General features: G+C 40.2%; 1 protein-coding gene across 5 annotated transcripts in view; it reads right to left on the bottom strand.

The window, feature by feature from the left end:
• Window positions 1-15,208, bottom strand: part of LOC110523980 (AF4/FMR2 family member 1) — a 72,027-nt gene that overhangs the window by 14,385 nt on the left and 42,434 nt on the right. For all 5 annotated transcript variants that reach the window (XM_036977737.1, XM_036977734.1, XM_036977733.1 and 2 more), the window contains one exon: window positions 14,759-14,853. In XM_036977737.1, coding sequence (XP_036833632.1) covers window positions 14,759-14,853 — 95 coding nt within the window. The remainder of the gene's footprint in view (window positions 1-14,758; window positions 14,854-15,208) is intronic.

Raw genomic sequence — 15,208 nt, 5'->3', positions numbered from 1 at the left:
CCGATGTCAGTATTTTTGGTGATTAGGCTACACAACATTCCTGCAGATTGGTTTTAGAACCAAACATTCTTTGGTGAACAGTAATGTCCATTAAAATGAACCTGCTTCCTGCAATGAAAGTATTTTATGTTTCACTGATTTCTGATCTCGTAAAAGCCTGGGTTTTGGGCACGTTAACAATAACACTGAAAATAACAAAAAAGAATGTCCAAGCATCTTCGACAGAGGGGATCAAGCTGATTCTATACCATTTTACAGAGGCCAGGTCCTGAAGGAAGGCTTGCTCATTAAAAAAAATTTAGCAAGCGTTTGACAGGTCGTTTCACTGAGCAGCTATTACAAACACAGGCTGTAAAACAGTGATCACTAAGGTCATTACAGAAAACACAGGACTGATACCTTTCAAATCACATTTATTTATATAGCCCTTTGTACATCAGCTGATATCTCAAAGTGCTGTACAGAAACCCAGCCTAAAACCCCAAACAGCAAGCAATGCAGGTGTTGAAGCACGTTGGCTAGTAAAAACCTAGGAATAAACCTAGAGAGGCTATGAGGGGTGGCCAGTCCTCTTCTGGCTGTGCAGGGTGGAGGTTATAACAGAACATGGCCAAGATGTTCAAATGTTCATAAATGACCAGCATGGTCAAATAATAGGTCTGGGACAGGTAGCACGTCTGGTGAACAGGTCAGGATTCCATAGCCGCAGGCAGAACAGTTGAAACCTTCAGGATTATTTGTGAGGATAGCATCGAGGAGAGTAGCCTTTTCTGGGTGTTTGGAGTGATACGTTGTGGGATTGGTAATAATCAGAAAGATTTTGGGAGTCTCATTGCTTTAGGACTTGGTCAGGTGGTTTAAGTCTGTCCCAGTTTAGGGTCACCTAAAATTCAGACTTTGTGTAAGGGACCAGGAGAGAGCTTAGGGCAGGTAGGGTACAGGCCGGTGCTGATGGAGGACTATAATGCCTAGCAACAGTCAACTAAGAACAATTTGAAAGTTACATTCTTAAAACCAGCAAATAAAATTGTTTGGGGACAGATTTGTAGACAACCTGAGAGGTGATCCTTGATAAAGATTGCCATTCACCCACCTTTGGAAGATCTTTCTTGCTGAAAAAGGTTATAACCAGAAAGGTTAACATCAGTATTCAAAACACTCTTTCTTAACAACCTCTCAGATTTGGATATATAGATTTGGAACTGTTTGAATCATGTCTGTGAGTATAACAGAACTTATGTAGCAAACCAAATGTAGCAGGCAAAACCCAGAGGACTAACTGTTCAGATTTTTTCCCCCTCTCTGTTCACTATATTGTCTTTGCCATTGGATATTTAATAGGAACCCATTTTCAGTGCCTACCGCTTCCACACGATGTCACCAGTCTTTGGAAAATGGTTGAGGTTATTCCTTTGTTCTATGAAGAAGTAGGCCAACTCGGAACTGGGGACACATTTGTGAGTTGCGCAAGGAGTGAACAGCAGTGCTGGTTTGTTTTCGTTCCTGTATTGAATACAGTTTGCCCCGTCTACAATTTGATTGATTATTAATGTTTAAAAATACAAAAGTAGTTTGAAATATTTTGGCAAAGTTTATAGGCAACTTTTGAAATATTTTGTAGTGACGTTGTGTTTTTGTAAGCTGTTTTTTTCTGGATCAAACGCGCTTTATAAATGGACATTTTCGATATATATGGACGGAATTAATCGTACAAAAGGACCAATTGTGATGTTTATGGGACATATTGGAGTGCCAACAAAATAAGCTCGTCAAAGGTAATGCATATTTTATTTCAGCGTTTTGTGTAGCGCCTGCTACGCTAGCTCCTTTGTTTACTGCTCCTTTGTTTACTGCTGGTGCAGGCTATCAGATAATAGCTTCTTATGCTTTCGCCGAAAAGCATTTTTTAAGATCTGACATGTTGGCTGGATTCACAACGTGTAGCTTTAATTGAGTATCTTACATGTGTGATTTAATGAAAGTTTGATTTTTATAGCATTTTATTTGAATCTGGCGCTCTGCATTTCCCCTGGCAATTGGCCAGTTGAGACGCTAGCGTCTCCCCTATCCATAAGAGGTTACAAACACGCCCCCATAAAGAAAATTATAAATGAAAAACAGGTTTAGCCCCTGGTACGACCGTGGTCTTGCAGAGTTACTACACCTCAAGAATTGCATTTGGCGAAAGGCTCGTCACACGCATACTCAGGGTGACTGGCTCTCGTTCAGGCAAATGAGAAATAAGTGGACTCAGGCTTTCCAGAAGGCCAAAGTTAGTTACTTTAAGGAGCAGTTCTCTCTCTGTGGGTCTAATCCCAAGAAGTTCTGGAAAACAGCTAAAGACCTGGAGAATAAAACCTCACAGATGCCCATGTCCCTTAATGTTGATGTTGTTACTGACAAGAAGCACATGGCTGAGCTTTTTAAAAATACCCACTTCATTAAGTCTGGATTCCTATTTGACTCAGCCATGCCTTGCCCGTCCAACATTTCCTCATCTCCCACCCCTTCTAATGCGACTTGCCCTGATGCTCCTCTCTTTTCCCCCTGCCCCGCTACAAAGTTTCTCCCTGCAGGCGGTCACTGAGTTCGAGGTGCTAAAGGAGCTCCTTAAACTTGACCCCCCAAAAAAGATCTGGGTCAGATGGTTTAGACCCTTCTTTAAGGCTGCTGCCCCCCAAAATTGCCAAGCCTCTCTCTGACCTTTCTAACCTGTTTCTCCTTTCTGGGGAGGTTCCTGTTCCCATTGCTTGGAACGCAGATCAAGCTGACTTCTATTTTGCCCTGTTTATCTAAAGTGTTGGAAAAACTTGTCAATAACAACTGAATGGCTTTCTTGATGGGTTTAGTATTCTCTTTGGTATGCAATATGGTGTCTGCTTAGGTTATGGCTGTGTCACTGCAACCTTAACTTCTCTAGGGTAGGGGGCAGCATTTAATTTTGGATGAAAAGCATGCCCAAATTAAACGGCCGCTCCTCGGGCCCAGAAGATATGATATGCATATAACTGGTAGATTTGGATAGAAAACACTAAAGTGTCCAAAACTGTTAAAATAGTGTCTGAGTATAACAGAACTGATTTGGCAGGCAAAAACCTGAGAAAGATCCATTCAGGAAGTTTTATTTTGTTGGTTTTGTAGTTTTCTATTCAATGCCATTACAGTATCCATTGACTTAGGACTCAATTTGCAGTTCCTATGCCTTCCACCAGATGTCAACAGTTTAGAAATTGTTTCAGGCTTGTATTCTTATGAGGGAGTAAGACCAGTCAATGAGTGGACCCTGACGTGTCACAGAGCTTTTTAATGTGCAATCCCAAGAAAGTGCATTTCTTGTTTAAATTTTATATTGACGACGTTATTGTCCGGTTGAAATATTATAGATAATTTAGGCTAAAAACAACCTGAGGTTTGAATGTAAACATCGTTTGACATGTTTCTATGAACTTTACGGATACAATTAGGATTTTTTGTCTGCCTGTTTTGACTGCGTTTGAGCCTGTGGATTACTGAAGAAAACACGAACAAAACTGAGGTTTTTGGATATAAAGAGACTTTATCGAACAAAATGAACATTTATTGAGTAAATGAATGTCTTCTGAGTGCAACCATATGAAGATCAAAGGTAAGGGATTCATTTTCTCTATTTCTGAGTTTTGTAACGCTTCTGCTTGGCTGGTTACTGTTTGTAATAATTTATCAACTGGGCTATGTTCTCAAATAATTGCCGTAAAGCTTTTTAAAAATCTGACACAGTGGTTGGATTAACAAGAAGTTAATATTTAAACCTATGTAAAATATGTTTTGTTTTCTGAATTTTTATAATGAATATTTCTGTATTTGAATTTGGCGCTCTGCAATCTCACTGGATTTTGGCCCGATGGGACACTAGCATCCCACATACCCTAGAGAGGTTAAAGGTCCTCAATGATGTCACCATTGCCCTTGATTCTAAGCACTGTTGTGCTGCTATTTTTATTGACTTGGCCAAAGCTTTTGATACGGTAGACCATTCCATTCTTGTGGGCCGGCTAAGGAGTATTGGTGTCTCTGGGGGGGGGGGGGGGTCTTTGGCCTGCTAACTACCTCTCTCAAAGAGTGCAGTGTATAAAGTCAGAAAATATGATGTCTCAGCCACTGCCTGACACTAAGGGTGTATCCCAAGGCCACACACTCTTCTCAATTTACATGAACAACATAGCTCAGGCAGTAGGAAGCTCTCTCATCCACTTATATGCAGATAGTCTTATGGCCCCTCCCCGGATTTTGTGTTAAACACTCTACAACAAAGCGTTCTTAGTGTCCAACAAGATTTCTCTGCCCTTAACTTCTTGGTGACAGGGGGCAGTATTTTCACATCTGGATGAAATGCATGCCCAAATTCAACTGCCTGCTACTCATCCCCAGAAGATAAGATATGCATATTATGAGTAGATTTTGATAGAAAACACTGAAGTTTCTAAAACTGTTTGAATCATGTCTGTGAGTATAACAGAACTCATTTAGCAGGCGAAACCCCGAGGACAAACCATTCAAAAACATTTGAGGTCACTCTTTTCAATGACTTTTCATTGGGAATCCACATTGTTAAGGGACCTTCTTGCAGTTCCTATTGCTTCCACTGGATGTCAACAGTCTTTAGAAATTGGTTGAGGTTTTTCCTTTGTGTAATGAAGAAGTACGGCCATCTTGAATGAGGGTCACTTGAAGAGTACTGTTCGAGGCGCGTGACCAGAAAGCTAGCTACAGTTTGTTTTCCTCCTGTATTGAACACAGATCATCCAGTCTTCAATTTGATCTATTATTTACGTTAAAAAATACCTAAAGTTGTATTACAAAAGTAGTTTGAAATGTTTTGGCAAAGTTTACAGGTAACTTTTGAGATATTTTGTAGTCACGTTGCGCAAGTTGGAACCGGTGTTTTTCTGGATCAAATGCGCCAAATAAATTGACATTTTGGATATTTTTATATATCAACGAAATTAATCGAACAAAAGGACCATTTGTGATGTTTTTAGGACATATTGGAGTGCCAACAAAAGAAGCTCGTCAAAGGTAAGGCATTATATTTTTTATTTCTGCATTTTGTGTCGCGCCTGCAGGATTGAAATATGCTTTTCTCTCTTTTGTTTACGGAGATGCTTATTATTCTTATTTTCAATGACGGCCTAGGGGCTGTTCAGGGGCAGAACGACAGGGGCAGAACGACAGATTTGTACCTTGTCAGCTCGGGGGTTTGAACTTGCAACCTTCCGGTTACTAGTCCAACGCTCTAACCACTAGGCTACCCTGCCGCCCCGTGTTAGCGTCCCACATATCCCAGAGAGGTTAACCTTGTTCTGAACACCTCCAAAACAAAGGTCATAGTAAGAAGCATGCCACTCTCCCCACTGGTGTGATTACTACCTCTGAGGGTTTAGAGCTTGAGGTAGTCACCTCATACAAGTACTTGGGTGTATGGCTAGACAGTACACTGTTCTTCTCTCAGCGCAGGCTAAAGTTAAATCTAGACTTGGTTTCTTCTTTTACCCCAGCTACCAAACTAACCCTGATTCAGATGACTATCCTACCCATGCTAGATTACAGTGACGTAATTTATAGATCGGCAGGTAAGGGTTCCCTCGAGCGGCTAGATGTTCTTTACCATTCGGCCATCAGATTTGCCACCAATGCTCCTTATAGGACACATCACTGCACTCTATACTCCTCTGTAAACTAGGCATGTCTGTTTTCCCGTCGCAAGACTCACTGGTTGATGCTCATTTATAAAATCCTCTTAGGCCTCACTCCCCCATATCTGAGATATCTACTACAGCCTCACTCTCCACATACAACACCCGTTCTGCCAGTCACATTCTGTTAAAGGTCCCCAAAGCACACACATCCCTGGGTCGCTCGTCTTTTCAGTTGGCTGCAGCTAGCGACTGGAACTAGTTGCAACAAACACTCAAACGGGACAGTTTTATCTCAATCTCTTCATTCAAAGACACTCTTACTGACCAGTGTGGCTGCATTGCCAAGGCAGCAGCTACTCTTCCTGGGGTCTAGCAAAATTAAGGCAGTTTGTACCATTTTAAACAAACATTTCGAAATGCAATGAAGGGAATGTATGTTTAAAACTACTGTTATTGTTGTTAAAAAAATATAATTGAAAGACTCCGCTTTATATGCTCATAACAATTATTTCTCAGCTATCAATAGAGAGGAAATAACACCACTACAAAAGGAGTATGTACAGCGCATTCGGAAAGTATTCAGACTTTGACCTTTTCCACATATTGTTCCGTTACAGCCTTATTCTAAAATCAATACAATTCATGTTTTTCCTCATCAATCCACACACAATACCACATAATGACAAAGCGAAAACAGGGTTTTAGAAATGTTTGAAAATTGTATATAAAACAGAAGTGTACTTATTTACATAAGTATTCAGACCCTTTGTTATGAGACTTGAAATTAGATGTTTCTACTCGAGGCTATTCTTTTGCAACGCCAATATCGAATATTGGAGGTCCAAAAAAAGCCGATACCGATTAAATCAGACGATTTTTAAATATTTGTAACAACGACAATTACAACAATACTGAATTAACACTTTTATTTTAACTTCATACATGAATAAAATCTATTTTGTCTCAAATAAATAATGAAACACGTTCAATTTGTTTTACATAATGCAAAACCCAGTGTTGAGAAAAAAAGTAAAAGTGCAATATGTGCCATGTAAAAGAGCTAACATTTAAGTTCCTTGCTCAGAACATGAGAACATTTGAAAGGTGGTGGTTCCTTTTAACATGAGTCTTCAATACTCCCAGTTAAGAAGTTTTAATAGGAATGATGACGCTTCGACTATTTCTCTCTCTACCATTTGTTTTTCATATGCCTTTGACTATTGGATGTTCTTATAGGCACTTTAGTATTGCCTGCCTAATCTCAGAAATTGCTAGGCTTGAACAGCGCTGTGCTTCAAGCATTGCTAAGAGCTGCTGGCTAACGCAGTAAAGTGCTGTTTGAATGAATGCTTACGAGCCTGCTGCTGCCTTCCACCACTCAGTCAGACTGCACTATCAAATCATAGACTTAATTATAATATAATAAAACACACAAATACCAGCTTTTGGTCAAATCCAGAAACTATCATTTCGAAAACAAAACGTTTATTCTTTCAGTGAAATACAGAACCGTTACGTATTTTATCCAACTGGTGGCAACCTTAAGTCTAAATATTGCTGTTATGTCATAATTATGTAAAATTCTGGCAAATTAATTACGGTCTTTGTTAGGAAGAAATGGTATTCACACAGTTCGCAACGAGCCAGGCGGCCAAAACTGCTGCATATACCCTGACTCTGCTTGCTCTGAACTCAAGAGAAGTGACACAATTTCCCTACTTATTATTGCCTGCTAACATAAATATCTTAACTAAATATGCATGTTTAAAACATATATACTTCTGTTTATGGATTTTAAGAAAGGCATTGATGTTAATGGTTAGGTACATTTGTGAAAAGATTGTGCTTTTTTCACAAATGCGCTATTGTTAAAATCACCCGTTTGGTGAAGTTGAAGTAGGCTGTGATTTGATAAATTAACAGGCACGACATTGATTATATGCAACACATGAAAAGCTAGTTAACCTAGCAAATTCATCAACCATAACTAGCGATTATGTGAAGATTGATTTTTTATATATGATACGTTTAATGCTAGCTAGCAACTTACCTTGGCTCCTTGCAGCCACAAGGTCCTTTTGATGCTGCACTCGCGTAACAGGTGGTCAGCCTGCCACGCAGTCTCCTATTGGATTGCAATAGGAGACTAATAACTAATAATAATCAACGTCCAAAAAGGCTGATTACCGATTGTTATGATTGCAGATTAATTGGTCGACCTCTAGTTTCTACAACTTTATTGGAGTCCAGCTGTCGTAAGTTCAATTGATTGGATATGATTTGGAAAGACACACGCGTGTCTATATAACGGTCTCATAGTTGACAGTGCATGTCAGAGCAAAAACCAGGTCACGAGGTCGAACGAATTGTCCGTAGACCTTCGAGACAGGATTGTGTCGAGGCACAGATCTGGGGAAGGGTACAAAAACATTTCTGCAGCATTGAAGGTCCTGAAGAACACAGTGGCATCCATCACTCTTAAACGGAAGAAATTTGGAACCACCAAGACTCTTCCTAGAGCTGGCCACCTGGCCAAACTGCGCAATCGGAGGAGAAGGGCCTTGGTCTGGGAGGTGACCAAGAAGCCAATGGTCACTCTGACAGAGCTCCAGAGTTCCACTCTGGAGATGGGAGAACCTTCCAGAAAGACAACCATCTCTGCAGCACTCAACCAGTCAGGCCTTTATGGTAGTGGCCAGACGGAAGCCACTACTCAGTAAAAAGGCATATGACAGCCTGTTTGGAGTTTGCCAAAAGGCACCTAAAGGACTCTCAGAACATGAGAAACAATATTCTCTGGTCTGATGAATCCAGCCAAGACAAACCCTGAGTAGCTTTGGGACAAGTCTCTGAATGTCTTGGAGTGACCCAGCCAGAGCCCAGACTTGAACCCGATCTAACATCTCTGGAGAGACCTGAAAATAGCTGTGCAGCAATGCTCCCCATCCAACCCAACAAAGCTTGAGAGAATCTGCAGAGTAGAATGGGAGAAACTCCCCAAATACAGGTGTGCCAAGATTGTGCCTTCATACCCAAGAAGGGTCGAGGCTGTAATCGCTGCCAAAGGTACTTCAACACAGTACTGAGTAAAGGGTCTAAATACTTATGGAAATGTGATTATTATTTTTATACATTTGCAGATAATTCTAAAAACCTGTTTTTGCTTTGTCATAACAGGGTAGTGTGTGTAGATTGATGGGGGAAAAAACAATTGAATCCATTTTAGAGTAAGGCTGTGACGTAACAAAATATGGAAAAAGTCAAGTGGTCTGAATACTTTCCAAATGCACTGTAATTGAGATGATGCGCCAGTTGAAAAGAATGGTCTGATGAAACATGCCATTTGTGGTGAACACGTGAAGTAGCGTATATAGGCCTACCAATGGGAAGTTTTTGTAGGACATTACATTTAATGTTAGATTCATTCCATGGCTATCTAGCAACAATATCATATTCAGAGTTAGCAGTGACTCAGCATATTCACAGTGCCTTCAGACAGTATTCATACGCCTCAACTTATTCTACATTTTGTTTTTACAGCCTGAATTCAAAATGGATTAAATATATTTTTTTCCCTCACCCACCTACACACAATGACAAAGTGAAAGCATGTTTAGACATTTTTGCAAATGTATTGAAAATGAAATGCAGAAATCTAATTTACATAAGTATTCACACCCCTGAGTCAATACTTTGTAAAAGCACATTTGGCAGCGATTACAGTTGAGTCTTTATGGGTAAGTCTCTAAGAGCTTTCCACACCTGGACTGTGCAACATTTGGCCATAATTATTTTCTAAAATCTTCAAGCTCTGTCAAATTGGTTGTTGATCATTGCTAGACAGTTATTTTCAGGTCTTGACATAGTTCTTACTTAAATCTACTTGAAAATCTAACTCGGCCACTCAGGAACTTTTACGGTCTACTTGGTAAGCAACTCCAGTGTAGCCTTGTGTTTTAGGTTATTGTCCTGCTGAAAGGTGAATTCATCTCCCAGTGTCTGGTGGAAAAAGAGACTACCAGGTTTCCGTTTAGGATTTTGTCTGTGCTTAGCTCCATTACGTTTATTTTTTATGCTAAAAAATCCCCCAGTCCTTAACGATTACAAGCATACCCATAACAGGATGCAGCCACCACTATGCTTGGAAATATAGAGTGGTACTCCGTAATGTGTTGTATTGGATTTGCCCCAAACATGACACTTTGTATTCAAAACAAAAAGTGAATTGCTTTGCAGTACTTTGTTGCAAACATGATGCATGTTTTGGAATATTTTTATTCATTTTCCCTCTATCAATTAGGTTAGTATTGTGGATTAACTACAATGTTGTTGATTCATCCTCCGTATTCTCCTATCACAGCCATTAAACTAACTTTTTAAAAGTCACCATTGGCCTCTTGGTGAAATCCCTGAGTGGTTTCCTTCCTCTCCGGCAGATGAGTTAGGAAGGACACCTGTATCTTTGTATTGACTGGGTGTATTGATACACCATCCAAAGTGTAATTAATTACTTCACCATCCACAAAGGGATATTCAACGTCTGCTTATTTCATTTTTACGCATCTATTTTCACCAATTTCTGCAAAGTATTGGAAAGACGTCCCTGATCTTTGTGGTTGAAATTGTATTTGAAATTCACTGTTTGACTGAGGGACCTTACAGAGAATTGTATTTGTGGGATACAGAGATGAGGCAGTCATTCAAAAATCATGTTAAACACTATTGAGTCCAAAACAATTGAGTTCATGCAACTTATGTGACTTGTCAAGTACATTTTTACTCCTGAACTTATTTCATTTTGCCATAGCAAAGGGGTTGAATACTTGACTCGAGACTTTATATTTTAATTCATTTGTAAAAATATATATATAATAATTATCGGGACATTATGGGGTATCTATTTTAATCTAATCTATCTAATCTATTTTAAATTCAGGCTGTAACAACAAAATGCGGACAAAGTCAAGGGGAGTGAATACTTTCTTAAGGCACTATAGCTGTGTGTTTTGCCTTCCCACTTCTTCTCGTGGTAAATTAAATAGCATATAGCCTAGGCCAATATGCAAATGAATCTGATCTGATTATTCTGGATCCTATTCTGACATTTTGCACATCAAAATATCCATCATGCATTCCCTGAACATGTTAGATGAAATAGCTTACTTGGCACTTGAAAAGTTCAGTCTAAGGTCTCCCGGGTGGTGCAGTGATCTAAGGCACTGCATCGCAGTGCTAGCTGTGCCACCAGAGACTCTGGGTTCGAGCCCAGGCTCTGTCGCAGCTGACCAGTGCGGCTGGCTTCCGGGTGCGGCTGGCTTCCGGGTTGGATGAGCGCTGTTTTAAGAAGCAGGCTTGGTTGGGTTTCGGCGGACGCATGGCTCTCGACCTTCGCCTCTCCCGAGTCCGCGTGGGAGTTGTAGCGATGAGACAAGACAGTAACTACCAGCAATAGGATACCACGAAAAAGGGGGTAAAATATTTATTTTAAAGAAAATTTAAAAAAGTTCAGCCTAAGCCCTCCCGCTTAGATGTAACTGATTCACTTACCCTATATTTTTTTACCCCCTTTTTCGATCTTGTCTAATCACTGAAACTCCAATGGGCTTGGAGGCGAAGGTTGAGTCATGCGTCCTCCGAAACATAACACCCACCTGCTTAACCCGGGAAACCAGCCACACCAATGTGTCAGAGGAAACACTGATCAACTGACGACTGAGGTCAGCCTGCAGGCGCTGACTTGCCACAAGGAGTCGCTATAGATTGATGAGCCAAGTAAACCCTCCCCTAGCCCGGACGATGCTGGGCCAATTGTGTGCTGCTCTATGGGACACCAGATCCCGGCCGGTTGTGATACGGCTTGGGATTGAACCCGTGTCTATAGTTATGCCTCTTTCACTGCGACGCAGTGCCTTAGACCTCTGCACCACTCGGAAGGACCATCAGGGAATTATTTTATTAGACTTTTTGGTTTTAGGCTAATGTTCGAGCATAATAACTCTAGGAGAGCTAATGGGCATGCAGACTTATTCCAGCCCCATTCGCCAGATTCTACAAATCAACTGCTCAACAGAAACTTAACTGACACGGCCAAAATATCATATTTTTCCAATTTTTGATGGTATGAGACAGAATTTTATGTTTTTGAATAACAAAAGGTTCTAAATTTGCTATACAAGTAGTACGTGACCCTAGGGTGGAAATACATTTGGAGGGATTTAAAATGAGTCTCTCCATTCTGTTTGTTTTATACTGTTCAATTCAACCCCCCCCCCCCCCCCCAAATACAGCATTTTCATACATTTCTGCATTTCCTGCACTCATTAGATAATTTACACGTAGGGCTGCACAAATAAGGGCAAACAACCTAGGCCTTATTTTTAACCAAATGTTGCAATTGTAATTTGACTTGCGATTTAGAGCAAAACGCTTGGGTGAATTGTTGGAATCACAGAAAATAATTATTCTAATTCTATAGTTAGAAAATAATAATGGGCACCTTGAATATTGCTTGACATGACAACGAATGAAAACCCCAGGGAGGAGTTATTGTGGCAGGGTAGGAACCAAAGTGTTAAGTGTTTCCTATGGGACCCTATAAATCTTTGACTACATAGAATGTTCTCTTATCTACTTTGCGTATTCCTCTTTGATTTAAAATATACTGTTGCACAAACATGCTGATTTAGGTTTACACCATCACTGGTATTATCAGACTGTATAGCTAGTTACATTTGCTCTCAGTACATTTATAAGCTATCTAGCTAGCCAGCTAACTGGCTAACGTGATTTAGGTACAACTTGCTAAGAAAAGACAAACTAGCTGTTTGCAGATGTAAGAAACACAAACTAATAGTGTAATTATAGAACGCTAGTGAATTTAAGAAGCAAAGTGAAAACAGTATCGTTGTCATTCACATTGTTGCTTGTGCTGCATTGACTATGCAGACTGAACGCAAGTGTCTCGTGATCAAGCAACAACAAATGTGCTCCTTCAGTGACAGAGGGCGGGGCTAGGTCTGTGTAGAAAGCGGCATGAAGAGAGAATGAGCGAAGAGAGAATGAGCAGAGAGAGATGACTAAAGTAGTGGAGTAAACTATAAAAATTAACATTACACACAGCGTATCACATTAACAAACCAAACATTCAAATATCGTCATAGGAGGTAAAGTAAAAACCCAAACCAGTCTGTGCATCTATACAGGTATATTATAAAATATGGTATAACGCCGAGCCCTACTCGGGTGTGCTTGAGCAGTGCTGATTCAAAGCTTGCACACCCAATGGCCTAGCTCTCCTGATAGAGTTGACCGCATGTGTTGTATACAGTGTAAGAATGTCGAAGATAAATACACAAGAGGACGAGAGGTCAAAAGGATGAGAAGTCAATAGAGTAATAACGATTAAGGGAAATTGTGTTTTTTCTGTAATAGGGAATATTTATGAATGTTTCAGAGACATGGGAGGAATATGTCTCCTGAAATAGGATACTTTGGCAATTTTTTTTGCAAGGAATTCTAATTTGTCAAACCCAGGCTGGGTTATAAAACTACATGCTGCCCCTTTGTTCTTGGGAGAGAATCACTGAGAGAGCATAACTGAGGACAGGGGAGAATGACCATCTACCTCCCCATAAGATTTGTCCTCTTCGAAGAAACCTATTTTCCTCCCCCTTGTTTGCTTTGGGGTCTGTGTTATTAAAGAATAACAGAAATTGCTAACAGCAACAATGCTTTATGCTGGACTTTGTGCCATTTTCTTCACAGTGGTATCGTTATGGTATTGAGTATCATTATAGCTGGTATTGGTATCAAATCGAAAATTATGTTTATGATGTAGTTCATGATTTCCTCATTGGGTAGCCTAAACAAATGCAGATTGTCAACCCAATGCTTCTGCCATCTATAGCCTAGCCACTATGCTACTACATCCGTTGGGCTAAAACAGCACATCTGCCTGCTATAAGCCATGTAGGCTATAGCTTTTAGAGAAATCCAGACCTATAAATTCAACTTCTTGCCAACATGGGCTCATTTATGGAGGGGAATGAATATTAGCAGGTATGTGATGCACGCAGACCTCATCATTGATATTAAATTGCATTCCAAGTGACATTAAAAAAGGTATTAACCCCAGAGTCAATTTCACAGCTGAAATCGGATTAGCAAAATACAAAAATCCCCATCAAAATCAGTCTGTTTAAGCTAGAGATAATCAGCCATTTGCAAGGGCTCCGTCACAATCTACTGCATCCGCCAACAGAGGCATTACACATCTGTGGTGGAAGGTGGCCTGAGCTACAGCGGTGTTTGTCAGACCATGAGACATCCTGAAAATAGGTCTCCTCAAAACAGTTCAGGCTACACACTAATATGACCACTCTATTGAAAGGTGAATCTCTCACAAACACATACATGTTTTTCTCTACGACGCCCACAAGCCTCACCGAAGGCAGCCCTGTACCAGGGTTAAATGTGTCCCCCAAAAATAGTTTCCTGATCTTTCTTATATCTCTCAGAAATAGGACAGACACTTCAAAACAAAGTTCCATGAGACATTTTTTTGGGACCATCTGTTTTTCAATGTATGAATTGTTTATTCAAGGTGTTGTCTATGGGCAAATAGCAGTAAGCCCAAATTAAATGTTTCTGCAAATTGACATTTTTTATTTATTTTTTTTACCTAAAGGGGTACTAAATCAAAATCAAATACCTAAATGATTCTTGGTATGGCCATTTTAAAACAATTCCATATGTTAGCTTAGTAGAACTCCACCCCCCCCCCCCCCCCTTTAAAGGGTTAAAAAGTCTTACATCAAATAGTCAGACACCCAGTCTGATACCCAGCCTTGTCTCTAGGGTGGCAATCGGCCAATGGACAGCTTAAGGTGCTGGGGTAAATCACCAAACATTTTGTTTGATGCATCTCTAATATCGTTGTAATGTTATTAGGTATACCAGAAGAATGTTATACCAGAAGTAGTTTGCAGCACTTTGGGGCAGAGAAGCTATGGATGGATATGCTGCAGAGCATTGAAGACACTAGTTAGGAGGAGTTAAGAACTGAGGGGTGTAGTGTTACTCACGCAGACTTGCAGGAACCAGGACATGAAGAGGAGTGTTTGGGATCTTTCTCCAGTTTTGGCTTCTTCCTTGGCAGGGATTTTGCATCCTTCTCAGCCTGAAAAAAATTATAATAATAGTAATATAAACTATACTAGCGACAGGTTTGCTGTTCTTCCAAATAAAAAAATAAATTCAGCATCTGTGGTCAAAGCACTTTTGTTACTTCTCCATGTTCACCCTCTCAAGCAGACCACGAGGTCTATAGTACTACTACTTTCACGATCTAACGCTAGTCAACCATACAGGTTGGCAGACCTCTCAGGGGCAGTGACGCACAGCCTAGATAAGAGCCTTTTGAAGGAGAACAGGCTGCCCTGAATACCTCAACAGAAGAGAGCCAAAGAAAACTAGGACCAGACATATACTGTATAAATTATTTTCAGGCAAATGTACAATTACAGCTGGGATAC

This window comes from Oncorhynchus mykiss, chromosome 5 (assembly GCF_013265735.2).
Source record: "Oncorhynchus mykiss isolate Arlee chromosome 5, USDA_OmykA_1.1, whole genome shotgun sequence".
Taxonomy (NCBI): Eukaryota; Metazoa; Chordata; class Actinopteri; order Salmoniformes; family Salmonidae; genus Oncorhynchus; species Oncorhynchus mykiss.
Note: the sequence above shows the minus strand (reverse complement) of the source record. Positions and strands in the feature narration are given on the sequence as shown.